The 26,782-nt window shown below is 48.5% G+C and overlaps 10 protein-coding genes across 10 annotated transcripts; 5 read left to right on the top strand and 5 right to left on the bottom strand.

Moving 5' to 3' along the window:
- Positions 1 to 154: 154 nt before the first annotated feature.
- Positions 155 to 1,455, top strand: BO79DRAFT_287198 (uncharacterized protein). The gene is made up of 4 exons (XM_025688556.1): positions 155 to 548; positions 625 to 766; positions 843 to 1,003; positions 1,066 to 1,455. The coding sequence occupies exons 1-4, from the start codon at positions 386 to 388 to the stop codon at positions 1,419 to 1,421; spliced, it is 822 nt and encodes a 273-aa protein (XP_025539949.1). The 5' UTR covers positions 155 to 385; the 3' UTR covers positions 1,422 to 1,455.
- Positions 1,456 to 3,159: 1,704 nt separating this feature from the next.
- BO79DRAFT_264388 (DUF341 family oxidoreductase) lies at positions 3,160 to 5,362 on the bottom strand (the record flags this gene model as incomplete). The annotated part of the gene is made up of 8 exons (XM_025686782.1): positions 3,160 to 3,326; positions 3,394 to 3,831; positions 3,894 to 3,977; positions 4,034 to 4,052; positions 4,446 to 4,573; positions 4,648 to 5,169; positions 5,240 to 5,258; positions 5,321 to 5,362. The coding sequence occupies 8 exons, from the start codon at positions 5,360 to 5,362 to the stop codon at positions 3,160 to 3,162; spliced, it is 1,419 nt and encodes a 472-aa protein (XP_025539948.1).
- Positions 5,363 to 6,095: 733 nt separating this feature from the next.
- BO79DRAFT_264383 (type I polyketide synthase) lies at positions 6,096 to 12,883 on the top strand (the record flags this gene model as incomplete). Its single annotated transcript, XM_025686781.1, has 4 exons — positions 6,096 to 6,778; positions 6,853 to 7,139; positions 7,199 to 12,033; positions 12,086 to 12,883. 4 exons carry the CDS (start codon positions 6,096 to 6,098, stop codon positions 12,881 to 12,883), a joined length of 6,603 nt encoding a protein of 2,200 aa, XP_025539947.1.
- A 1,683-nt stretch (positions 12,884 to 14,566) lies between these two features.
- On the top strand, positions 14,567 to 15,624 carry BO79DRAFT_146445 (NAD(P)-binding protein; the record flags this gene model as incomplete). The annotated part of the gene is made up of 2 exons (XM_025678460.1): positions 14,567 to 14,808; positions 14,874 to 15,624. The coding sequence occupies 2 exons, from the start codon at positions 14,567 to 14,569 to the stop codon at positions 15,622 to 15,624; spliced, it is 993 nt and encodes a 330-aa protein (XP_025539946.1).
- A 449-nt stretch (positions 15,625 to 16,073) lies between these two features.
- Positions 16,074 to 17,111, bottom strand: BO79DRAFT_146846 (MDR family NADP-dependent oxidoreductase; the record flags this gene model as incomplete). The annotated part of the gene is made up of 1 exon (XM_025678489.1): positions 16,074 to 17,111. The coding sequence occupies one exon, from the start codon at positions 17,109 to 17,111 to the stop codon at positions 16,074 to 16,076; it is 1,038 nt and encodes a 345-aa protein (XP_025539945.1).
- A 683-nt stretch (positions 17,112 to 17,794) lies between these two features.
- Positions 17,795 to 19,221, bottom strand: BO79DRAFT_146487 (FAD-binding domain-containing protein; the record flags this gene model as incomplete). Its single annotated transcript, XM_025678464.1, has 3 exons — positions 17,795 to 18,573; positions 18,624 to 18,747; positions 18,775 to 19,221. The coding sequence occupies 3 exons, from the start codon at positions 19,219 to 19,221 to the stop codon at positions 17,795 to 17,797; spliced, it is 1,350 nt and encodes a 449-aa protein (XP_025539944.1).
- A 1,473-nt stretch (positions 19,222 to 20,694) lies between these two features.
- Positions 20,695 to 21,809, bottom strand: BO79DRAFT_146342 (uncharacterized protein; the record flags this gene model as incomplete). The annotated part of the gene is made up of 3 exons (XM_025678452.1): positions 20,695 to 21,153; positions 21,207 to 21,548; positions 21,597 to 21,809. The coding sequence occupies 3 exons, from the start codon at positions 21,807 to 21,809 to the stop codon at positions 20,695 to 20,697; spliced, it is 1,014 nt and encodes a 337-aa protein (XP_025539943.1).
- A 1,001-nt stretch (positions 21,810 to 22,810) lies between these two features.
- On the top strand, positions 22,811 to 23,437 carry BO79DRAFT_146467 (carboxymuconolactone decarboxylase family protein; the record flags this gene model as incomplete). The annotated part of the gene is made up of 1 exon (XM_025678462.1): positions 22,811 to 23,437. The coding sequence occupies one exon, from the start codon at positions 22,811 to 22,813 to the stop codon at positions 23,435 to 23,437; it is 627 nt and encodes a 208-aa protein (XP_025539942.1).
- Positions 23,438 to 23,919: 482 nt separating this feature from the next.
- On the top strand, positions 23,920 to 25,296 carry BO79DRAFT_227935 (putative salicylate synthetase; the record flags this gene model as incomplete). The annotated part of the gene is made up of 1 exon (XM_025683916.1): positions 23,920 to 25,296. One exon carries the CDS (start codon positions 23,920 to 23,922, stop codon positions 25,294 to 25,296), a length of 1,377 nt encoding a protein of 458 aa, XP_025539941.1.
- Positions 25,297 to 26,070: 774 nt separating this feature from the next.
- BO79DRAFT_287197 (uncharacterized protein) lies at positions 26,071 to 26,772 on the bottom strand (the record flags this gene model as incomplete). The annotated part of the gene is made up of 2 exons (XM_025688555.1): positions 26,694 to 26,772; positions 26,071 to 26,622 (listed from the first exon to the last, which is right to left on the bottom strand). The coding sequence occupies exons 1-2, from the start codon at positions 26,736 to 26,738 to the stop codon at positions 26,071 to 26,073; spliced, it is 597 nt and encodes a 198-aa protein (XP_025539940.1). The 5' UTR covers positions 26,739 to 26,772.
- Between the last annotated feature and the right edge of the window lie 10 nt (positions 26,773 to 26,782).

Here is a 26,782-nt window from a genome sequence, read left to right as displayed (position 1 = left end):
CGGGTGTCACCGGAGAGGTGTCGCGAGGCTTTTTAATTTACTTGAGAGGCACCGGCCCACCGCTAGTTGACTTGGTCAGAATCCTGGGAGGCCTGTAGCCTCGCTAAATAGTCATAATGCCATACCTTTGAGTCGCTCGAGCATTAAAGTGTGGCTGTATCACGGCCACGCGAGGTTTCGCTGCGCTAAGGCTCTGTTGGTCGGCATTGGAACACTAGTGCTGCCTCTTAGCGGTGTTGGACAAGGACCGAATACATAAGCGCAATCTTCGCACAGGAAAATGAATAACCCGTGATATCTGGTAGTCTTCGTTTGGGCCCAGGCACATCCTTCATATGTGAGGTGAGAGTATCCTAGGGTCAAGTTGGATCGTTGTGTTTGTGAAATGATGGCGCGGCTCTTGATACCTGAAGTCCCTGCGGCATGGCAGGTACTCTCCTGGGTGATGCTGCTCTCCCTCCCCGGAAGTCTTGGTCAGACAACCACATCGTTGAATACTTCTATTCAGGACAGTCCACATTTTATGGGATGGTATCTTGGAACGACCAGTCAGTACTTGTTCGCCACCTCGGTGCTATTCTGTTTGATCCGAACATCATCGCTTACCCTGACCGTCAACTGTAGCCCAAGCCCTAACTGATGCGGGCACTTGGTCGACATCCGGGCAATATGCAGCCGGCTGCACCGCTTCTGTTACCTGTTCCTGGGCTACCGCATGTAGCGGGAACATACTTTACTACGATGTCGACAATAAAACCCTGGACTGGTATGTCTGAAATCATCATATTCATACGTTGAGACAGGCTGTCGCTAATACACAACTGGACTTTGTGTCTGACTAGCGGTGCCGAGTCTATGTCATGCCAAACCATGACTATCTATCAATCCGAGCCCTACGCTACCCCATCCGCATACAACCTCTTCTGCGCTGACTTTTGGTCTGCGTACACAATCTATCGAGAGCTGCCCGCAACGACAACCTCAACCACATCAGCTACCTCAGGTACATTCAATCCCACAATGCCTCTTAGATGCAGTAAGTCTTACTGGAACTTTGCCTCATAGATTCCACAGCCAGTGCAACCACCGCACCGATCACCTCCATGGCCACAAAAACCTCTTCCGCGACCCAAACCTCGACCGCTTCACCGTCTTCAACATCCACATCTTCTTCCGGAAAGAGCCAAGCGTGGATTGCGGGCCCTGTAATCGGCGCTGTGGTAGGCGTTGGTGCTATTGCAGCAGCAGTGATCTTCTTCCTACGCCGCCGGATAACCCGAGGCCCTCAGGCCATGGAGTACCAAAGTGTCTCTCCGGGAGCGCGGACGGTTTCCGAGCTGCCGACAGAAAGCGTCACGGGGATGGTGCACGAAATGCCCTCTACCTCCACAAGCCGGGTGGGGCCATACGAGCTGAGTTGAAACCGGGATAATATTAACGATAATTATAATAATATCAAGCACTATAGTGGTAATTATGAGACTCTGTGCATGGCCTCAATGGCTTTTTCGTGTGATCCTTTTCTCGGATCCTGGTCGACGCCACCTAACAAACCTGAGACCTGCTACACCCCCTTACCATGGACAAGTGAATATTCAGCCCCAAACTGCACAATGTCCTTTTATATTCCTGGCAGTATATTGGCCGTGATATGCTGCTTCTCATATTGTAAGGTTTGTCATGTAAAAAGGTCCGATTGCCACTTGGCCAAATTCTACCCTATCGGTGCAGATACAAGATATTGAGAGGTAGCAAAATGCCTATGTCCGTATATCAAACTCAATAATATTCTTAGCACTTGTATGCCCAGGGCCTTGAGATCTTTATTAACTTCGGCCAGATCATCTCGTCTTAGTCATGCAGGTACTTGAAGGCCGCATAAGAATGGTTAACCAAGCTAAATAATTTTTAAGTCACATGTGTGATTGGACGGCTACGAGATTTTCCCAGCAGTTTATTACTTAAACTGCTTCCGCGCACAAAAAGGCGAGCGAACAACCATCGCTATCCGAACAGACAGGGGTGGAGGTGCAAGTTTTGGCCAGGGGGTGTTCATTTCAGCCAATAGACACTAGACACTTACAACGGACAATATAATAAGCGGCTACCAATATATATTAGGGGTCACGATAGGGAGCGTAAAATTAACACGAGGCCCACGTTACACGCTAAATGTTGTGTTGCCCAAGCCAATTTTTGGGCGAGTCATGATTAGCTCGCGCTAGTGCTTACGCCTCCAATCCCTCCGAGCTTCAGCCCTGGCTGCTGATAACATCGATGGAACGTCCGACTTTAGGTTTTAAGCAGGCTGAGCCATGCTCTCTAACGTGTATTAGCTGTACATGCATAATATAGATTATATATATGAATCTTAGGCGGCTATACGTGAGTGTTCGATCAGTCGCTCATTGGTTGTGGGACCAACGCCCTGTCTGTCAAGCTGTACTGTAAACGGAATGGTTCATCCATGGGGGTTATTATGGCGCTTGCGCTAGATTTATAATGAACAGCGATCGACATTGTAGCAACCATTATTCGTACGCTAAGTCAATTGGCTAAATTAGGGGAGATAAGACATTATTTGCCCTATAATTTTCGCCCCACTCAAACATGGCAGTGGGCTCCCGAATGAATTTTCCATGCTCATCTGCATGTCGGAATTCTGCGTATGATCATAGAAATTCCCCAAAGACCAAAGCGTCAAAGTTTTCCTCGCACATGGCCAGAACCTCCACCTATTAATCTAAGCCGCCTCTTTGATAGGTCATATAGCCTAAAACGTGCAAAAGTTTCCGAGATATTCTAATAAACCACCTCATATCTGGGAAAAATCGTATCGCCCTGAAAGGAAAAGACATGGAATATATTGCCTTGCTATAAGCAACCCCAATTCATTATTTGTATTTCCATTTAAAGCGCCATAAAGATTATTAGAAGAGAAAATCGCTACAAATACTACTATGCGAAAGTAGGAGAACAAGTTTTGCTAGGAGTCTTTGGTTATCATGACTAAAGGGTTGAAATCAATGTATGGTGGTCGTATATATTCTTAGTTCTGTTAAAGGACAGCTTGTGATTGGCGTCACTGATCATCATCGCTCAATTTAGTATAGATCCTTAATTCTACAAAAATGTTCCCAACATAATTTGTATATCTACTCATAACCCTTCCTTTGTTCTCTGAACCAATTCTCGAATTGTGTCTCCCAACTCATCGATCACTGGCCCTCCACGTGGAATGGTATGTCCCTTGCCAGTATCAAAGAAGTAAGCGCTATCAGGATCACAAATGTTGTATAGACAGTCCGCGGCTATCCTAAAAGGGTCTATTCGTGCAAAAGCGAGCCATTAGCCAACGGTCAAACATGCCCATATATCACAAGGGAAACACACCATTTGCGCCAACGATATGGACAGTGGGGAGATCGATCATCTCCTCTTGTTCATCGGCAAATATAAATCCATTCTCCGCTTTGACTGGGGGAACCCCAGCGAGAAAGATCGCGCACTTAATCTGCCGCGTGCGGCCGGTCTCCTGCTCCCTCATCTGTTCGCGCAAGATATATGCCGCCCCAACAGTCGCCCCTTCACTGTATCCCAGGAGACCCTCAATATCGGGATTCCTCTCCAGTGTCTCTTCAATATATTTCAAAACATCTTCATGGTTGACCCAGGAAAGCTCAGGAGGTATAAGCGATCGAAAGGTATCCTCTGGAGTAGCATGTTGTTTGCTTCGCGCCCCGCGGACAGTGTCGTAGATGGCATCAATACCAACGCCAACGTAATTAAGCCAGCGGTAGTGGGGTGGGTGACCAAAATATTCTATGTAGCCTGGGCTCTGTCAGCCATACCTCAGTCGATTCATAGATTAATGTGGCGAACTTATGTCGCACCTTCAGGGGCAGTTGTTGCATGTGGCGCATTCACGCAATAAAATGAAGCGGTATTATCGGCCGCCAGGTTTTTCTGTAAAGGCCCTAGTCATACATGAGTTAAGGGTTGAGAGCCTCCCTGAGAGCAATTGTTCTCATACCTAACTGGGCACTGAGTGTCTGCGATTTTATATCAGTACAGTGGCGTACAGTATTCTTCGCAGAGCAAATTACGACTTACATCAGCACTGGTTATGGAGCCGTGGAGGCATAGAAATCGCATTTTTCTGTAGATGGAGAAGGAAGTTCCTGGGTGGGGGTGTTTGCCACTAAAAGCGCAGTCGGTGCAAATACGATTCTACAGCCTTCATCATACGCGTGTACCCCTTCCTCGGGCTGCACGTCTCGAAGTCAATTATATACGAGCTAGATCACGTTTCTCACCAGCAGATCGGGCCCATCACAGTGGTCATATACACGCAAGGGGTAGAAACTTAGATAGAAATACAAATTCCCAACCCCTTACTTAAGTTATCCCTTCGACTACTCCGTCGTTTTGATTAAGTCCCGCACTGACTGCGCTAATTCACTGATCACCAACCCCGACCGTGGAAGAGTATGGCCTTTGCCCATATCAAAGAACTCGGCTGCATCAGGATCGCAGGTTTCAAAGAGTGCTTCCGAGCCATATCGGTAAGGGTCTGAATGATAAATAAAGTTAGCTGAAACCTGAAATTGAAAAATCAGAGTAAATAAGAGAAAGGATTGTCGCTACCGTTCGCCCCTAGGACATGAAGCGTGGGAATGTCGATCATTTCATCCCCGCCGTCATCTGCAAGGATGAACCCCTTCGTGTCTCGCCTCATGGCCGGCCAGCCTCCAACGAATATGGCACACTTGATTTGGCGCTCGCGGCCGTCTTCGCGATGTCGACGTTGTTCATCGAGAATATACGTCGCAGCTGCCGCAGCTCCTTCGCTGTAGGCGATCATCCCGCCGATTTCTGGGTTCTTCTCCAGGACACCCTCAATGTAATCCATGAGATCCGCATAGTTTCGACAGTGTACATCCCCTAAGACCTCCCTCATGGCATCATCATTGTTCTCGCTAGTTGGCAGGTCCCGGACGCGCCGAATCGTGGACTTTCCGGGCTTTTGGCCGTCATCAATCCACCGGTAATGCGGTCCCACACCGAAATACGCCTCGAATCCCGGGGGAGGGGAAACCAGGAGAGGACCGTTGAGATAGTGAAAGGTTGTTGCTGAGCTGTCGGTGATTAACTCCTTCAATAGTGGTGCTGTAAGTTGCTTGTCGTTAATAAGATAACAAGTCGCAAGGACAATTTGTAGATCAAGGACTGCAAGTACCTAACTGAATAGTGATAGTCTGTGCTTGTTAGAATTATAACCCATTCGCTTAGCATGATATTGCCAATTATGAACACTCACCTCGGTGTTGCCGATGGCGCCGTGAAGGCAGAGGAAATGCATGTCAGAAGTGTTTGGGATGATTGGTTATACTATTCATAGATGAGATGTAAGAAGACAAGCAAAAAGAAAAGAATCAATTGTTGAGAGCTGGCATACTTATCTGCTCGCCAGAGAATGTGGGGAAGGTGTGCTGACCCCTAAACTGGGAAGTCATTGGCAATTAGGGTAGTGTCTCCGAGTTACTCGACATGATGCATTAGGCCCATGCATCATATCGTGACAGAGTCGGTTGATGTATCCCAATAAGCACACATTGCATACACAAGCATGAAACAGGATATATAGCCAATTGGATTCATCAGTTGACCAAATAACAAAGAAGAATGCTGAAAGAAACGCTACACAGAAGACATTCGCTGCGTGCCGTTGGTTTTCCTCCACGTTCCGATGCCTCAGTGGCGTCACACTACTACCACTGTCTTCCACACCATCGTCGATGGCTCTTGAGTAGGTTTACGGGCCTACGTATTTCTCTCGGCCCCTAGACATCCCATGCAGTGCGCTCGATGATCTACTCTGATTAATGAGCCTGTCGCGAGGTGTTTGCCGTCAGCCAGGCACTGCATCCATCTATTCGCTATTACTACATCCCTTGCATATTTGCTTGTTTTTGCACCCCCCCCCTCTCTGCCTCTTGCATCCCCCTCCTTTGTAATTCTTAACAGTTCAATCTCTCTGTCACAACTGACTTGTTACAATCATCATGTCTCCAGCTTGTGACACGGCAGTAGATATGAATGGGTCACCACCTCCGACGGAAACACCGGCTCTGGAGCCAATTGCAATTATTGGATACTCCTGCCGACTTCCTGGTGAGGTCTCGTCGCCGAGTGATCTATGGGAGCTCTGCACAAGAGGGCGCAGCGGCTGGACGCCCATACCCAAGGACCGCTGGTCTGTCGAGGCCTTTCACCACCCGAATGCTTCGAAACCGGGCACCAGTAATCAGGCTGGTGGCTACTTTCTCGGTGATGTTTCCCGGTTCGACGCACCTTTCTTCAATGTCAGTGCCCAGGAGGCCATATCTATGGACCCACAGCAGCGCTTCCTGCTAGAATGTACATACGAAGCCATGGAAAGCGCCGGGATTTCGCGAGAATACATGGCCGGACGTAGCATCGGGGTTTTTATTGGAGCAAACTGGCCCGACTACGAGACGAACAATATCCGCGATACGGAGACGGCCCCAATGTTCCAGGCCACTGGAGGATACCCTGCGCTCCAGTCGAACCGAATTTCCTACATGTTTGACCTGAAGGGTCCGAGTTTGACGGTCGACACCGCTTGTTCGTCTTCCCTTGTGGCCTTGCACTCCGCTGTACAAAGTTTGCGGAGCGGAGAGTGCACCGAGGCGCTTGTCGGTGGTTGCCATCTGCTTTTGACCCCCGAGAACTCCATCACGATGTCGATGCAACAGTGAGTAACTACCTGTTTAAGCCCGATATCCATTAGTGATGGTTTGCATGATTTTGACCTTCAGATTGCGACAGGTTACTAAACGACGAAGGGAAATCATTCGCATTTGAGGAGAGAGGAAACTCGGGCTTTGCGCGGGGTGAAGGCGCAGGTATAATTATGCTGAAGAGCCTCTCCGCAGCTTTGCGTAATCGCGACCCCATCCGGGCTTTGATTGCCCACTCAGGAGTTAACCAGGACGGCAAGACAAGGGGAATCACATGTCCCAATGGTGTGGCACAAGAAGAATTGATTCGGCGGGTATACAAGGAAGCAAACTTGAACCCGGCTGACTGTGGCTTTGTTGAAGCCCACGGCACAGGTTGTAGATGCACGAGACCGTCGTTCACTGGGTCCATAGCTAACATAAGTATCGTCTAGGAACCGCTGTCGGTGATCCAATAGAAGCAACCGCGATCCAGGCAGTGTTCGGAAAGGGGCGCAACGCGAGAAGCCCGCTCTACATCGGATCAGTCAAGACGAACGTCGGCCATCTAGAAGGTGCCAGTGGCATCATATCAGTTATCAAGTCTGCCATGATGCTCGAGAGAGAACTTATCCTCCCCAACGCCGGATACAAAAATCCTAATCCCAAGATTCCTTTTGCAGAGTGGCATATGAAAGTCGTCAACAGGACGCGTCCTTGGCCCCGCGGCAAACGATACATCAGTGTTTCCAACTACGGTTTCGGTGGTACAAACGCACACGTCGTCTTACAAAAAGCACCATCGCAGGTGCCGCAGGAAGAAGTGACTAGCACTAAAGACAAGGAGGGCAAACGCCGGTTGCTCTTGATCTCCGCACACGACCGAGAGGCCCTCCGCACCAGATGCAAGGAATACTGCATTTACTTCGAGCAACGCCCCGAAGTCTTCGAGAATACTTTGTTCGGCAACTTTGCATACACAGTTGGGAGCAAACGGTCTCACCTGCCATACCGAATTGCCCTGTCCGCTACATCACTCGATGATGCCGGTGTCCAACTGGCACAGATGAAGATCAACCCTGTCCGCGCTATTGGCGGTGACGGACCTTCTGTTTCATTTGTCTTCACAGGTCAGGGAGCCCAGTGGGCTCAGATGGGTATGCCACTCATGGATGAATTCCCCGTTTTCGCAGCGGCGATCCACCGCGCCGACAAACACCTGTCTGAAGGATTGGGCGCAGAATTTTCTCTCCGCGAGGAGTTGCTGCAAACTGATACAAATTCAAGGGTTAATATGCCCTACATCAGTCAACCGGCCTGCACTGCGCTGCAAATTGCCCTTGTGGACTTGCTTCGCTCCTGGGGAATTCAACCGGTCTCGGTAGTTGGCCATAGTTCCGGTGAAATTGCTGCGGCGTATGCGGCCGGGATCTTTGACCTAGAGGGCGCCCTGACACTTGCGTACCGCCGTGGCCAAATGACAGAGTTGTTGAAAAGCCAATATCCAGACCTGAAGGGTACCATGATGGCCGTTGGGACCAGCGTGGAAGCCATCCAGCCAATGCTGAAGACCCTCTACTCTGGTTATGCTACTGTGGCATGCGTCAACAGTCCATCCAGTGTCACCATATCTGGTGATGTACCGGCTATTGAGGAGCTGCAGGGCATCCTCGAAGAGAAGAAGATTTTCAATCGCCGCCTCATCATTGATGTGGCTTACCACTCTGATCACATGAAAAAGGTCAGCGAGGCCTATTTGTCCGCCATCGCATCAGTGCAGCCCTCGGGCGCGGCCACTGCCACCTTCTTTTCGTCCGTAGTTGGTGATGTAAGCGATCCTACCGACCTTAGCCCAAGCTATTGGGTCCAGAACTTGACGTCTCCGGTGCTCTTTGTCAATGCTCTTGGCAAAATGTGCGGTGTCGGGAGCAAACCCAACCTTATGGTGGAGGTTGGGCCCCATTCCGCTCTCAAGGGACCAATTCTTGATACATTAAAGGCCCTGGGGTCATCGGTTGCTTCTGAAGTCGCATATGTGCCGACGGTGGTTCGGAAGGTTGATCCTTCCCAATCTCTCCTCGACGCCGCGGGTGCCGTTTATGTACGTGGCGGAACTCTCAACATCAACGAAATCAACTTTCCCTTCAATGGCACTGGAACGTGCAATGTCCTCGATGATCTACCTCGGTACCCGTGGCAACATGACACAGTCTTCTGGCACCATAGCCGTATCAGCGAGAAGCATAGATTCCGTGATGGACAGAGAAACGACATACTGGGTACCGAAGCATTCTACTCCAATGACCTGGAGCCAACATGGAGGAATATTGTCCGCCTCGACGACATACCGTGGCTCCGAGACCATAGAATGCAGGGTATGATTGTGTATCCAATTGCTGGTTACATCAGTATGGCGATCGAGGCCGCTCGGACGCGTGCACAGAAGTATAGTACGGTGGCCGCCGAGTCGCAGTTCGAACTGCGCGAAGTGAGCGTGGGTGCTGCCCTGGTCTTGACTGACGACCTCGATACCGAGATCACCATTACCCTCCGGCCTTACGCTGAAGGCACGCGAGGTGCTTCAAATGCGTGGGACGAATTCCACATTTGCTCTTGGAACTCCAAGCGGCACTGGATTGACCACTGTACGGGTCTTGTCAGGGTTAGCCCCAACAAAAAGTACCGGAAGCATAACCCGGTCGTTGACGTTGTCGACAAGGCAGAGAGGGCTTTTGCGAAGAAGAGTAGTGAGGTGTTGGAGGCGGCGACATATGAAATTGATACCGAGAACATGTACAAAGTTTTAAGCGACGTCGGCGCCGGTTATGGTATGGCATTTCAAGGGTTTCGAAACTGCTTCTCCGGGCCTCATCACTCGCGTGCGGACCTGTATGTTTGCGATACCAAGTTACTCATGCCGAAACACTACGAAGCTCCCGTTGTCATCCACCCCACTCTATTGGACACTCTTTTGCACCTGACCTGGCCCATTCTTGGTAAGGGTCGGATGGACCTGGAGACTCTGTACGTGCCAACCGTCATAAAGTCTCTTGTCATTGATGGAAACATTCCTTCTACCGGTCACCACTTTCCGGCCAGGTGTATGGGAGGTTCCGGCCGGGCCAGGCCCGAACCTACCAAGTTCGACTTATGGATGACTCCTGCAGACTCTAGTGAGGTTTTGATCAATATGGAGGGGTTGGTAATGACCCCAATCAATGATACTGGATGCGATAACAAGGTGGCCCGGGACCTATGCTATCAGCTGCAGTGGAAGCCCTTGAGTAAAGTCGAACAAGTGACTACTGGAGAAGCGATCCAGACAAAACAACCCAATGGCCATAGCAAACCACACGCCATTGAACACGTCAATGGATACGGACATGGAATCCACTGCCATCATAACAAACCCCAAGACGATATCCTTATTGTCAAATTTGGCGACTGCGCACTTGCAGCCGAGCAAGTGCAAGATGTCATCTCCACCAAAGCCATTCGCTGGTCAACATCCATCTCGTCATTGAGTGACTGTAACGCGAAGCAGAAACGGCAGCATGTTATTGTCCTGCAGACTGCAGTCGAAACCCTGCGTGATCTTACTGAGGCAGACTTTGCCAACGTTCAGCAGATTCTTCTCAGCTCAACAAACCTTATTTGGGTCTACCGCGACGACACTCCTGATTCCCAGATGATCGTTGGCCTCATCCGTAGCTTGCGTTCCGAAACTGATGCCAAAGTTGCCACCCTTGGACTGAGCGCTGAAGATCTGGAGAGGCCAGCTGGCCCTATCTTGGCTGCTATGAAGGCCCTGTGGCCGACCGAGGAATCCTTCAGTCCCTGTACGGACTTCGAATTTAAGACCAAGAATGGCGAGCTTATGGTCCCTCGTATCATAAACGATAACGCTCTTGATGCCTTTGTGGTGAAGGAGACTAGTGACGATCTCACTCTTGAAACACAACCATTCGTTCAACCCGGCCGCCGCTTCAAGCTTGAAATAGGAAGCCACAGCGCTCTTGATACCCTTTACTTTACAGATGATGATGTCAAAGCCCTGGCTGACGATGAAATTGAAATCGAGGTCCATGCTACCGGTCTCAACTTCAAGGATGTTGCCGTCACCATGGGACAACTCACCCAGCCTTACATTGGTATTGAGTGCAGTGGCGTCGTCACATCTGTTGGCAAGAAGGTTACCAATTTGATGATTGGCGAGCGAGTTATGGCTCTGCCTCTTGGCGCATACTCTACCTTCGCCCGCTGCAAGGCAACCAGCGCGACTGCCATCCCCGAAAACCTTTCGTTCGAGGTTGCCGCCAGCGTACCTGTCGTCTTCTGCACTGCTTACTATGCCCTTTATGAGCTTGCCCGTCTCCAACACGGAGTCGGCGAGAAGGTTCTCATCCACGCCGCCGCCGGTGGTGTCGGGCAGGCAGCCATTATGCTGGCCCAAATTGCCTCAGCCGAGATCTACGCAACCGTTGGAAGCGCCGAGAAGAAGAGCCTCCTTATCTCAAAGTACGGTCTCCGTGCAGACCACATCTTCTACAGTCGTGATGCGTCCTTTGGCCGCAGCATTCGCGAGCTCACATGCGGCGGGGTCGATATAGTACTCAACTCCCTCGCTGGGGATCTTCTCCGCGAAAGCTGGGAGTGTCTCGCACCGTTTGGCCGATTCATTGAGATCGGCAAGGCGGACATCACCAAGAATACGCGCCTGGACATGCTACCTTTCGAGAACAACCTCTCGTTCCACTCAGTCGATCTTACTAAGGTCGCTGCTTACAGGCCTCGGTTGATGCATCAGTTGCTGGATAAGGTTTCTTGGCTTCTGGACAAGGGCTTCATCCACTCCGTCTTTCCTCAGTCCGTCTGCCCTATCGCTGAGATTGAAGGCGCCTTCCGGGCTTTGCAGACTGGAAAGTCGATGGGTAAAACTGTGGTAGTCCCGAGACAAGGCGATCAGGTCAGAGCTGTGGTCGCTAAGACACGCGATGATATCCTCATGGCAGATGCCACGTACGTTGTTATTGGGGGTACTGGTGGTCTCGGCCGAAGCATAGCGAGGTGGATGTCACAAAAGGGCGCTCGCAATATTGTGCTTGCGTCCCGACGCGGCATTGTCGACATCCCTGTACAGACATTAATAGATGCTCTGCATCCCAGCGGCACAAACATTGTGGTGAAGGCTTGCGACGTGAGCAATCGCACGTCCGTCGATGCCATGCTGAAGGACCTGAAAAACCTTCCTCCAATTCGCGGCGTCATCCACGGTGCAATGGTTCTACGGGTAAGGCTTCTCTTACCAGGATTTCTTCAAAATTCAAATTGACATTTTCTAGGATATGATCTTCGAGAACATGCACTTCGCGGATTTCCGGGCAGTGACGGACAGCAAAGTCACGGGAGCCTGGAACCTCCATCACGCCCTCACCTCCTACCCCCTTGACTTCTTCGTTGCCCTCTCCTCTGTCTCTGGTGTAGTCGGTAACAAGGGACAAGCGGCCTACGCCGCCGCCAACGTATTCCTAGACGGCTTCATGGAATGGCGCCGCAGCCAAGGTCTCCCCGGCACAAGCCTTGCCCTTACGGCGGTAAGGGACGCAGGCTATCTCGCCACGGTAGACGCCGCACGCCGGGCAGAGGTCCTCCGCACCATCGGCACGGAGGGCATGACCGAGTCGGAAGTGTTGGCCCTGCTCGCTGCGGCTGTGACGGGAGACCTTGCCCATCTGGCAATTACCGGATTGGCGTCTTCGACACGACAACCCCTCTGGCCGCAAGACGCCAAATTTGAGCTCTTGACCCCCAAGACCCGCGGAGGTGAGGAAGATGTAACCGATGAGGGAATTTCTCAACCCCTCCACGTGCAACTCACCAATGCTGCCTCTAAGGAAGAGAAAGTGCGGGTGTGCTACGAAGCTTTGGCGGCCAAGCTGGCTCAGGTACTGGTCTTGAACCCAGAGGACATCGAGCCATCGCTTTCTGTGTCTGCACTGGGTCTTGACTCGCTGGTTGCTATTGAGCTTCGGAGCTGGATTGCACGTGAGGCGAGGGCTAATGTGCAGGTTTTAGAGCTTTTGTCTACGGGTACGTTGGGGGCGGTGGCTGAGCTTATTGTGAGTAAGTCGGGGATATAATCACTCTTTGTACGATATGAAACTTAGTTCTTGTGTTGTATAAATATGAAACTTTTGGATACTGTCGAAGTTATCCGTTGTGAAAGCGTAATATTGTGTGATTTGTACTGCTGATGTTGATGACTTAACCGCGACTGAGAAGATTACAAGACAGGAATTCTTACTATGTTGTACCGTTGATCGCACTCTTGCATATTTCCCGGTTGGATAAGACAGTAGAGAAGCTAATAGACAATGATATAACAGAGGTCCGAAGATTGATATTAGAAATTCATTGATACGGAATACTTGGTTGGCGTACTTAGTACATTCATGTGCAGCTATAACTTAGCATACGAAGCTCCAAAATATATAAGTTCTCTCCCAACTTAGACAGTACTATGCCTACATCGCCAACATTACCGGAATATGATATGGATCAACCAGGAGCATCAGGTATGATTTAAATCAGAGACGATGTTGTAAAAAGAGCCATTCGAGATGTACATAAAGAATTGGTTGAAGGTAAGTGGTAGACCACCCACATACTGGGGAGGTTGTAGCCGATGAGGGAATCCTACCCATATGCCTGCCTCTGGAGATGAACCCTCAAGAGGCAAGATCCATTTCGCAGCAAAGAGCAAGAACAACTTTAAACATCATCATATAAGCCATTTCATTAGCACATCTGGTACATACGACCACAGGGTGTGGAAAACAGGGCTTCCCGTCCGCTCAGCCGTACTTAAGCCACACGCCGGGAGGTTAGTAGTTGGGTGGGTGACCACCAGCGAATCCCTTCTGTTGTATGTTTTTATGCCTCTCTTTTACTTATGCTCTGTAATCAAATGTTGCCTTTCTGTATACTCCAAACGTATGTCAGGTCGTTATGCGTGGCTGCAAAAAGTCCATCCAGGTCCCAGTGCTGTCTAAACCTCACCTACCGTCTGGTTTTGTATCGCACCAGTACGATTTATACCCCTACCCATACTACGTTTGATTGCTTATTATGCATGTCCTAAAATATATCATATTGCTCAGATGCTGTTAATCGGTTTTTCCCAGTCCACTCTGACATTGGCGAGACAATATCCATCATGTTTAGGGGTGGGATAAAATGCCAAAATCTCAAGGTCGTGCTCCTCTACACCATGCATTGCCTGCGGATGTTGCCGAAGTGTATCACTAACTAGTCGACATGTATCAATGCTGAGAAAGCAACTCAGGCCGTGTTTACCTCAGGCCAGAATATAATCCCCAGTACTGCATTTGAATGCTTGGTGTAGTAGAAATTGTGATGTTAGGCCTTGCTACATTACGTAAGCAACCTGCACAAAAACTTAAAAATTTTCCAGATGGTAGCGGTTGGTTACCAATGTCAGATTTTATGTTGTGGTTGAGAAACCTAGGTTATTGTGCATTCAGATATGCAACTTATTTCTAGAGCATATGCACTGATCGGTGAGCCCACCGCAACGCCCACCGGAGAGCCCCCCATCACTCTCTCTGTGGAGCTCGCTTGCCTCGGCAGTCGACCCAGCTGATTAAGAATGATTAACAATGATTAACAATGTGGAGAGATTTTGTTGTATGATACCACTGGATTACATATAGTGACTATAATATCGCAGAAATACAAGACTATCGTATTCTAAGCCTGCAGAACATCTATTCGACTCATCAATTACTCTTTCACCTCTTCCCATGTCTACCAAGTTGATTGTCGTTACCGGCGTCACCGGCGTTCAGGGCGGCTCCGTTGCTCGTTTGTTCGCCCAAGACCCAAGCTGGCGCGTTCGGGGCATTACTCGCCATCCGGATAAGCCTGCTAATGCCTCTCTGCGCGAGGCTGGGATTGAGCTCGTGGCCGGCGATTACGACGACGTGGACTCCCTAGACAGGGCTTTTAATGGAGCTAACGCTATCTTTGGAACCACTGACTTTTGGTACGAGGCTGAAACCGTATTATTATGTGCTTCGAAGATTACTGACAGTTTTATTCTCAATACAGGCAGTTCGTCAGAGACCCACAGGTAATCGCCGAAGCCAAAACAAGGGGGAAGCAAGTCAATGAGATCGCCTTTGAGCGCGAAGTCCAGCAAGGGAAGAACATCGTCACCGCTGCCGCCAAGCATGTGTCAACTCTAGACCGACTCGTGTTGTCCATCCTGAGCAACAGCAAGAAGTGGAGTAATGGTGAAATCCTCTGGAACCTCCACTTCGATGGCAAAGCTCAGTACACCGAGTACATGCAGCAAACATACCCAGCTCTAGCAGCGAAGACGAGCTATTTTCATATTGGAGTCTATCTCAGTAACTGGTGGAACCCGATGCAGAGACCGGAGAAGCAATCAGATGATACTTATGTCCTGCATGTCACTGCAGACTATGGTGACCACCCAATCCCTTGGGTCCATGCTCAGCACGATACGGGCTACTTCGTTAAAGCTCTCATACGCGCCCCACCCGGCACTGCGATTCTGGGATGCAGCCGACTCATGCGTTACCAGGATTACTGGAAGCTATGGGCCGAGGTCAAAGGAGTTAGACTTGTGGTGCAAGTGGACAAAGAGTTCGATTCTACTGGAGTCCCTGATTGGTTGGCGAGAGAAATGTACGATAGCAAGCAGTATGTCTCAAAGTATGGGTGGGCAGGAGGTGATCCAAATGTTAAGGAACCCCAAGAAGCGGGAGTGGAGATGGACAAACTCATGGATATTGAACGCTACATGAGGGAGACGGATTATGTTGGTTTCATGTAACAAGCCGATGGCTGCTTTTCGAGGTTCCTTTCTAATTGGCATTCACCTTCTTAACTCTCGACTTGACTTCCAAAGATCAAATTCAGATCGTTCGTTATTACAATAATTTCCGAAGTAGTTTTTGGTTCGGTTAGTAGTTTTGTTCCTATTGCGAGTGTGGCTGACAAAGTCATGCGCGACAAAAATGAACGAGAGCCGAGCTTCTCGAGTCGGGGCATCGTGACGCCCAATATCAGCCACCGGTACTTTATCCGACGATACGTCATTAGAAAGGGGGGTGGTCTGATGGAGATTCTAACACTTAGTCTTCTGAGTGCCACATCCAAAATTCGCACAAATTAAAGCTAACAGAAAATACTACTTGTAGATATTATATGATTGTGGAACTCAGTAGATATATTTCATAGCTAATAATACTCGTAGCTAGGTGGGAACTTAAAATTTAGTGATCAATTTTCCTTCAGTTGGTTGGCTCCCGTGAAAAGCTTCATCCAAATCCCTGGGATATCCTCAAAACGGCCCTCAATCACCTGTTCTACCTCGGAATCGATCTTGAGCTTCCCATCCTCCAGAGCCTTCAGGAGTACCTGAAGAGCCTGCTCAAAGCAGGCCGCATAATCCATTACGCGGAAACCTTTAATAGTAACCGTCATACTGACAATTTCAAACCAATTTTTGATGCCGATGCTGTCATTGTCGGATTTGTTGTAGTTGGCAATTGCGCCACATGCTGCGATGCGGCCAAATCGAGCCATGCGAGTGAGCATCAGATCCAGAATATCTCCACCAACATTGTCAAAGTAAACATTGACAAAGTCCGGTGTCTCCTTCACCAGATTCTGAGCAAAGTTTGGTGATCTGTAGTTCAAGCAGACATCTGCGCCCAGCGATTCCACCCATCTGCACTTCGAATCGGACCCTGCTATGCCAATGACTATTTTGCAGCCAATGACCTTTTTGGCAAGCTGCACAACCATGCTTCCGGTTGCACCTGCCGCACCAGACACGACGACTATATCATCTTTGGTCGCTTGGGCGATGTCATTGATTCCAAAGTAGGCCGTTAGGCCTGTAATTCCAAGAGCACCAAGATGATGTGTTACGCTAAGTTCGTTAAGCAGTCGCGGGAGTTTGGTGCACAGTCGCGCGTCCACTACCGCATACTCCGACCACCTGGTCCACGCCCGGACCACGTCGCCCTTTCTTAGGGTGTCGGCCTTGGTTTCGACAATTTCTGCAATGGCAAATGCTCGCATAGGCTCTCCTTCGGGAAGCTGGGGAACATAAAGGCGTTCGTTTTCTGTATTGGCATCGATCCAGCCACGCTGAGAGGGGTCGTTTGAGAAATACAGCGTTTTGATAAGAACCTCGCCATTCTGTGGTGCACCGGAATCGGCTTCAATGAGTGCGAAAGTAGCGTCAGGTCCATGAAGAAAGGGTAGGTCCGTCGCCCTTTTTTGAAGGACCCATTGGCGAGTTTTAACCATATCGATCTAGCTTCTAGACAAGGGGTTTAACTCTCCACAGAATGCAGAATACTGCGTGTTTTTGTGTGGACAATTTACCTATTACTACTCAATTTATAGGCCGTTCTTGACATTCTCAAAGTTGTTGCTTTGAAATCACGCCGGCAGGGTGGGTAGGCCGGCGGTGGCGGGTGGGTGCACCGGCCATCTTGCTTATCCCGCGGACATTGTGTGTAATCGGCAAATTTCAGGTATTACTTAATGTAAATCATTCTCTTCATATTGTTGATCTATCAGGGCAAACCTTTGAGCGTCATGGGCACTCATATTATTTGATATTGAAGAGTTGAACGTGCGGGATACCATTGCTCCTGGAATTGAGGAATCAATGGCACCCCTTCAATAGGTACGAGATACCTGACAATCACTCGTGAAAAGAGACCAAAGCACTATTATATGATGATAAGATCTTGTGCAGGGTTTATGATCGATTTCATATACAATCCCTCCGCCGGAGTGCCCACTGATCTTTGGTACTCCCAGCCCGTACCCACTGGCTCGACCGGTGCTGCAGCTACCCTACTTCTATCCGCGCTTAGAGCAGTAGGCTAGTGGGTGACCGCAAAGAAATTACTTCTGCTTTTATGTTCAAAATAGTCTGTATAAGCTCAAATAGAACCCTTGCACTGTCCACTCACTTCATCTCACATTGGTCCATTATGCGTAGCTGCGAACAATCCATCCGGGTCCCAGTGGTGTCGAATTATCATCAGACGTTTACTGTTCTCTTCACCCCAGTACCACTTCGGATCCTGGTTCAGATCTGAGTCACCCAAGTAGTGACCGACTATGCTTGGCCGTATTCTCTGCATTATATCCTGCAGACGCTTCTTATACTGCTTGGCACTGACAGCATCCTCGCAGATTAGATGAATCACAAAATAATGGTTTGCCTGTATCCCTTTTGCCATACCGGCTACCTCGTGGTCACTGCTTGGATACCTGGGCGTCCAGCCAGCCCATGACTTGCTTTGTGGCAACGTCAAAAATGCTTCCTGAAGTACAGATATAGCGTCACAGTCGTTATTTAATAAGACATTATCGGTGACGTAATAATATCCAGGCGGGCTACTTTTCTTGATCGCTGCAAATTGGCTCTTGAGACTGTCTTTCTCACAGAACCATTCGCTAATGGCACCCGAAGGCCGTGCTTCATCGACAATACTAAGAGCCTGTTCAGCGTCGGAGCATGACTTCTCCATCGCAAAGAATTGCACTGTCAAGCGTATATCGTCATCTGACTCCGAATGCATGGCCCTCAGCAGTATATCGATATCGGGAGACGTTTTCGATACCATCGATTGCGCCCAGGTGAAGATCTCGCGATACCGGTGGCTAGGGTAGACGTATCCGGAGGAGCGAACACCTTCTGCGTGGAAAGGTGATGCTTGTAGGTAAAAATTTGTCACGACGCCTGGAAAAGCTAGAAAGGAAATGAGCCCACGATCTCAACTAGTGACAAGCGTAACCCACCCGGTCCTGCACCCCTCGCCGCCCAGTAGAGTTCCTGGTTCTGCAAACGATTGCAAAGAAGAAGCTTGCCATTTGCAGTCACAACTTCAACTGCCTCAAGGCTTTCACAGGCCCAGCCCAACCTCTATATCCATTAGCGGAAATTGGAAACATGATAGGATTGAGTTCTTACCCGATAATTCCATCCCGAACCGCCCTGTAGCATATACCCACCCAGACCGACATCCGGATGATGCGCAGCAGTGAAGAACAGGCCGCGTTTATTCAAATACTTACTGATCTCCCCACTTGTTACAGCAGGGGTTGCTCGGACAATCTTCGTCTCATTGTCGATGTCCAGCTCCTTCCAGTAGCCCAGGTTAAGCAAGATGGAGTTCGGATGAAGGCTCCAGACAGGATGCGAATGTCCTCCGGCACGCACTGCCACCTGGCAATTTTTCTGTTTCGCTAGATTGATGGTCTTTATTACGTCATTCGTTGTTCTGGCATGGACGATAGCTAATGGGTAATATGGTGGTATGTCTTTAGTGAATATCCCTCGGAGGCGTGCGGCTTCATAGTCGGCTTCTTCTGCCGTGTCGCGCCAGATAATATGCATGGTTCCGACAGCTAGCAGGTGCTACAATCCCAAAAACTGCTTGTTATCCAGTGCACTAGTTCTACAGGAGAAATTGAGTTAATTTGTAGACAGACAGCTCTATACCAGGATGGCGATGTTGATATGACGATCTGTTTAAGCCTGAGCCTTATCTTGGAGTTGCCACCAACCGGCATATTTGGAAACTTGAACCGTTACCATAGTAAATAGCGCATGTTCGGACGCGCAGCCTTAAACAAAGCATAGAACAGGGAAAATTGATGAGCTCAGGCAAGGATTTTAGTGGAGCAAAACTGAGGCGAATGCTACCGTTCAACAGTACAATGGGCCGAGGGGAATAAAGGATGGCTGTAAGGGGAAACAGACTTTCTATGTGACGGCGACACTTATCCAATACAGATACAAATTATTCCAATACGCCTCCTGCGTCACTGAATGCTTGTCTTTATTGGAGAAAGGTGCTTGTAAGTATGACTCATCCGGTTGCGGTATTCACCTCTATGCTCTTCCTCTGATAAGGTCAAGATACTTGACCCTTAAACCCCATTCCCCATTTGAGATGGCAGTATAGTTCATGTACCCAGTGCTCAGAGATATATGCCCAGGATTTGGGTTTCTCCATATGCAGGTCTAACTTTAGCTTACGATGGTTCGTCCTCCCCGATTGAGACATCTATTTTCCTAAGGAAGCTAAAGACATGGGAAGCGATTTCCGAAAATATCCGAATTAGGTGTACTAAATACAGAATATGCTGCTATTATCTTGATCCAGGACTATTTTCTTACTTGAATCAACCGCAGTTAAAAGCTTCGTGCTCGTATCAATCGCAATAAACTTCAAGTCGGCTGACCTAGACTCAATGATATTGAGTTTCGTCTAAATCAGGATTGTACTCATGTATTACACAAACCAACATTCAGCAAGATCTTCCTTGGTTTGGCGAATATTTCGAGGTGTAAAGCTTACACGTCATGGACGAATCTCCAAATATCGCCGTTTAGCTTTAGTCCACGAGATTCACTGAATGCAACGAACGTAGATCATTCAATATAGGCGGATATGGCAGAAGGTTTAAAATGCCTTTCTTTCGTCTACTTTGGATGACTTTCGATGATGAAAAAGTCTCTTTGCCTCTCGTAAGGGTCACGAATTGATATGACCCAACGGTGTGAGATGAATTACATCTTGGCTCCTTCAAAGTATACTGGGGTTCTCAGTGGGCAATGTAAGATAATTTGTTTTAACAAGCGAAAGTAAAATCTAAGTATTGAAATTGATCTGATCTTAATATTCATTTCGCTACTTCTGCCGCCATATCCCATATCACGGTAAATTGGGTTTGATAATACGCTGCTGTGGGGATAACGTGAGAGAAGGGCATTAGGTTTTATAGGGAACAAACATCAAAATCAACCAATAATAGAACCCGTTAGTGCAATCTTTAGTAAAATAGTGTGAAGAGCCATGGCTCCCTATGACTCAGTTTGGTATTCTTTCGCGTGCCTCCAGGGAAACATGTGGAGATTTTGGGCGTTGAGGAGATTAACATAGAAGCTCAATGCGCTGACCATTGCAAGGAAGTCCTCACGTGCCTCCTCCTGATTGGGGTTTTTCTCAACCTTCTCTTTGATGAGCTTTTCAATGCTCTCGTAACTGTCATTGACGTATGCTGCTCCTAGATGGCCAACAAAATCGGCAATTGATGGAACGAAATCCCGGAAAAGCACAATCAGATGCCTCAAGGTAAATTCAGGACGCGTAAACGCCAGTTTTATGATGTTGTCGAGAACATGATATCCAAGTGTTCGTATCACACTGTTAGAAAACACCATGGCACCAAAGTATGACTCCTTTGACCCAGGCCTTTCTGGTGCCTTACCACAGTGAATCTTTTCAATGTCCTCGGAAATATCCGACCAACACTTTTGCGTCTGTGTCAATTTCTTTAGCCAGTTGTCACCAATCAAAACCATCAGGTACATACCTCGGTATGAATCTCATCGACGAGCTTCCTTACCTCCTTACTCACACCAGCCCTCTGATGTCTGAAAAGGTCCAGCTTATTGGGATCAGGCTCCGGCTTTGAAGCATCCCATAGAACTACCTCAGTAGGGTGCTTTCTTGTTTCGCATTGAAATTTCCAAACTTCATCCGCAACCCAGCGCAATTTATCCATATCTTCATCAATAACCTTCCCACAAGTAGCCACCGGCTGGTGCTCGGTTACCTCACCATACTTGATCACAAAGTGCTGGAATGACGAGAGAAATACCGAGCCGTCAGGCTCTTTCGCCCTATCAGGAGCCTTCTTGTCGGCAGGTGTATACTTTGCGCAGTTAGTAAGATGGCTCTCTTTGTGACATAAGCCACTCACAATCAGTTGTTCTGACGGAATCAAGTGATATAGCTGGTCGCCGGCAACAACGGCATGTGTTTGGAGGGAGCGATAGGGTAGGGCAGTTTCAAGTAAGCCAACTAGTGTTGGGTTTGCATCATTAATTTTCACCGTGATTGTTGTATTGAGCTTCGGCCATTTGATTTTGACTTCATTAAGATGCTGACCCTGTGAACCATTCGGGATGCGCATAATGTAATGGCAACGATGTAGGCTGGAATTCTAAAATCCTGAAGATCTGCTTGAGCCTTGGGTGACTTATACATAGATCATTTTCGTGCGGGCTCGATAGTATAAATATTCATCTTACGAAAAGCCTTCCTACTACAAGGGCGATGGTTACTTTAATATGATCATTGTGAGGTAAGGTAGCCTCGATCCCCTCACTGTTTGTGAGGGATCTGCGAAATACTGTGGTCCAATTGTATATTCACTCGACGAACACTCCGAGAATCCACGTAACAGGGTAAGTCATAGAGAGCGGTCATAGCAAGCTAAGGTACGAAGCTACTGGCATTTTCCAAGCTTGATACATGTCACGAATTCTTAGTCGGGAAAGTCTACTCGTTTTGCCCAATCATTATGTCGGCCGACGTGTACCATACTACAACAGGGGAATGGCCCAGATAGGAAAGACTAAACCAAGTATTCTGTAACGCAACTTCGTTGGTAGAAATGTCCAGAGCTGCGAAGACCGACATCCTTTGCCATCAGAGCCGCAGCCTTGAAAACCGTTCAGCAAAACCGGTAGTTCACCGAGACAGAGACGTGGTGCCGTGGTTCGATTATGCACGGACACGTTTATCCACTGTATTAAGGGGAAAAGGATAGAATACAGTGCTGTTCCTCCTTCGGAAAACTTGGCAAAGGTAAAGTTATATGCCACCTCCGTCATAACATGTGACTTGTGGTTTCCTGGAGGGCTTCATTGTGGAGGTACACGGGTATAAGAGATACTGTTTGAGTACTGGTTTATAGTGAGAGACTACAGTGTAGAGAACGTTGAGATTTAACAGTCGGTCCCAATTGAAGAGATTTGAAAAAATCACGGACGGCGGTATCCAGGTACGAGCTACTATTATCATTTATAACCATCCTTCCGGGATTGAACGCCGAGAGGCGTCTGGATCTAACTAGGAATTACCTAGCCAATAATTACAAGGCATCCACAAACTGTTTGACCGCATTGCAAGATGTCTGGAACCAATACAAATGAGCTGGAAGGCGATCCTTATCGACACACATGCCTCGTCCCCTACGTGGACCCTGACACGGCACCTCCAAATATCCAAGAAAGACTCAAAGTGCTGCCCTTTCGACGCAATATTCTCCTAACGTTAGCTCACTCACACGGTTTATTTCCTCATATCAGCGGTGTACTTGGTGCTTGTTTTGACGGAAACCAGCGCAGTATTCCAGTGCATGAGTGGCAATTGATAGTGTTACGCGTCGGTACTATTCTCCAGGCGAAGTATGAGATTGACGTCAATAAGCCCGTGGCCGAGGTCTTCGGGTTTCCTCAAGAGAAGTTTGACGCCATCGGATGCTGTATTGAGGATGTGATGAAAGGTCAGGGGCCATGGAGTGATCGAGACAGGGTAATTCTCCGCATGACCGAAGAACAGTTGATCACCTATGACAATAAGCCGGAAACAATTGAGGATGCTTTGAAGTCGCTGTCAGTTGGGGATGTGGTAGAGGTTCTATTGATTATTGGTGTGTACGCCGCGTTGGCCCGAGTAATGAAAGGTCTCAAAGTCGACGAAGACGAACCGATTCCCGATCTAAAGGAAAAGATCAAGACTGCAATCACCGGATGAAGCATGCATTCGGTGGATCGTCTTAAGAGGCCATCATAATGTTTCCAGACGAATAGATAAAAGACCTTCACTCAGTGTGCGAGAATGAGGCAGAGTGAGGGGAACACCCTAAGAGCTCACTATACTTGGTTGAGAATAAATTCCGCGGAGTCGCTAACCACAAACCATCTGTTTTCGGTAGGGTTGCATCGTATCCGCATCACCACCCAGTTACCGCTTACATCTAGAACAAAGTCAATTGCGTAACGGGTTAGGCTGAACAAAGATCATGATGCTTCTATTGTAAGCTTATGGAGTTAACTTACGCCAAGGTATATAAATATACGCTGGTATTCTAGTCCCAGAGGCAGTCTGCGTTGTCCTCACCCTAAACTCTGAAAAGCTTGTTTTTTGTCTCCCAGAGTAGTATACCTATAACTCAACCTTGACCTATCGTATTATCAAGCACTTGCAGATCCTTCCCGTACAAACCTTCAACAAGCATGATGCGCACTCAGAAACAGATCACCCTTGCTAGAGCCACACGGCCGCTGGAGACCACGGTCGCACTAGTAGCTCACTACTCGAAAGGAAGCTATTATATATTCGAAAATAATGATATATGGTACATTGGGCTTGGCACTCATGCATCTCTGACATTTGATGCACAAGGCCAAATAGCTACCACGACAGGTAGTGACGGCCAATCGGAATCTAGGGCTATCACCGGCTCACCCACAGACCTGATCAGAGAGTTTGTCTCCGAGTATTCCAGTCATGGGAAAATATTCGGTCAAGTGGGATTCAACTATTCAGCCCGATGTTCAGGCCAAGCTTTCGAACCGGGTCAATGGCCAATGTTAGACCTCATCGTTCCTAGCGTGGGGGTTATTATTGAGCGGAGTAAGGTAAGTATCACGGGAGATGATGATGAGGATATACTCCGAGTAAGCGAAAAGATCGAAAGTATACTGGAAGCCGAGCTGGCCGAAGATATTGCCCTGCCGTCTCCTGTCGAAGGCGAAATAAACCTGAACGTGGACGCACAAACATATCAGACGCGCGTAGCTAATGCGATCGCGGATATCTCCAAAGCTAAATACACCAAGGCAATTCCATCCAGGAAAGTCCCCTTAGACTTTCGGGTTAATATGCTAGCAACCCTCCTTCACGGTCGACGGGCCAACAATCCCGCGCGCACATTCTCGTTCAACCACAACGGCATCCAAGCTACTGGATTCAGCCCCGAAGTCCTTCTCTCCATCAACGGCGACAAGGCCTATACAGAAGCGCTTGCTGGAACCCAACTGTCTAATTCTTCCAAAGCCAGCCTCGATCCTTTCAACAACAAGCTCCACGATGATATCAAAGAGGTCGCCGAGCATGTCATTGCTATTAAGGGCTCCATCCGTCGGTTGAGCAAACTGTGCGAACCGGACTCGATTGCGATCAAAGATTTCATGAAGGTCATGCCAAGAGGAAGCGTACAGCACCTCCATTCCCATGTGTGCGGAAACCTGAAGCCTGGATGCGATGGTTGGGATGCTCTGCCGGGTCTCATAGCCAATATTACTGTGCCTGGGCTACCAGGAGACGGCAACTCAGATGCAATGAAGTCCTTCGAGCCAGATCCTAGAGATCTTTATTGTGGTGCAGTGCTTATGCTGGATGAAGGGTCAAAACTGTTTGATGCTACTCTGGTGCTTCGCACGGTGTTCCAGGATGACAGTCGCCAGTGGTTACAGGCTGGGGCTGGTGTGACCATCAACTCCAAACCGGAACGCGAATATGCTGAAACTTGTGAGAAGCTGGGCAGCGTGGCGCCGTTCGTAGTTCCAGCTTCTAATCAGGTTTGGGTATACGGGTCACTTAAGGAGTGAGTTGATTATGGCAATATTCACATTGAACAAAATTACTATTCGTGGGTGAGCCAGCCTTATCGAGGAAATGCCACCTTACGTATGTGGTGCTTATCGTCTAAACCCACTGCAGTTCAGCCTTTGATCAAGAAACAAATCTGAGCTTTGAAGGCCACGTCTGCATCAGAACGATATTATTTTTGAGGCGTGGTATGGTGTCCGTTCTCTCAAGTATCTGCGTAGACTTTTAGCACAATAAATTAGTAGGTGCCACTGGAGGCGGACTTGGCCCTCTTGTAGAATGAGAATCAACACCATGTAGGCCATTGTCTATATCTTAAGCTTATATGCAGTCATATGGGCTCTTGGCAGCGACATAACCCAGATATAATTACATGCAGTGACCATGGTTGGAGTGTCACGTGCCAAATTGGTGTTTACTTACGCCGTAGCAGTGGGTAAGGTCAATTTTATAAACAAACAAGAATCGAGGCCTCTAGTTCAGTATTCTAGCTTAAGCCAAGAAAGCTCCGGTAATCCTTATCTATGTTCCTCCCTATGATTAGTGTCGGAAAGAAGCTGGAGGAGTGCGTAAGTCTGGGCTTCACATAACTGCTCAACAAGAGATATATAAAGCTCTCTTTTCCACAAAGGTGTAGTGTCGTCTCAACTTGTGTATGCTCAAACCAAGCCATGTTACGAATGAATCTCCCTGGGATAGATACAGAAAGCAATGCACACATCTGTTCACAATCCTGCAACTCCAGACCTCTATGTAAAACACGATGAGTTGGGTCACCTGTCTCCACGTATAGTTTTCCGAATAACGTCCACCTTGACAACTCCGTCCGAACCCAGGTATTCTGGGCGAGAATACAACTGAATCATTGGAGGGTCACCACAATCAATACTGTTGAAAATCTGCTGAGCACCCGAGAAAAGCACCCGCCACTTCCACCAGATATCATCGCCCTCTATATCAGCATTACCGGGGATCTCGAAAGGTTCATCTGCATCTTCCAGATCCTGGGCCCACATGGACATCTCCATATTGAATTGCATAACGACTGTTCTATCTCGAAGCGACCTTTCATCCATGACCGCGATCCAGTCCGGCTCAAGGGAGCCAGCCTCCCCCCTTGCCCCAAGCTCAGCAATTTTGGCTTGAGTGAAAGCACGTAGCTCACTGTTTGTAGCATCTTTGAACCCAGTTAAGAAGTCGCTAATTGGGAGCTCAGTGCCCCAGTCTGGATAATAGCTCTGATCTGGCGAGCGAACGACGCACATGAGATTGGGCATATTGTCGTCATAGACTTTGCGAAATTGGTCCATGAAATCGTTAAGAATCTATTTATTTGTAAGAGTGAAGTTAGCATGGGTTATTTCCACCAAGGGCTGCCAGAAATGGAATTTCGTACACTGGCTGGTATGTCTGCAGTGCAGAAGAGGAAGAACGTTGACATGGTTGCGTTGCGTAGGGACTGGTGCTGTCTGATGGGGATATGAT

The sequence above is a fragment of the Aspergillus costaricaensis genome (assembly GCF_003184835.1).
Source record: "Aspergillus costaricaensis CBS 115574 unplaced genomic scaffold BO79scaffold_14, whole genome shotgun sequence".
NCBI lineage: Eukaryota > Fungi > Ascomycota > Eurotiomycetes > Eurotiales > Aspergillaceae > Aspergillus > Aspergillus costaricensis.
The sequence above is the reverse complement of the archived record's forward strand: the minus strand, read 5'-3'. Positions and strand labels throughout refer to the sequence as shown.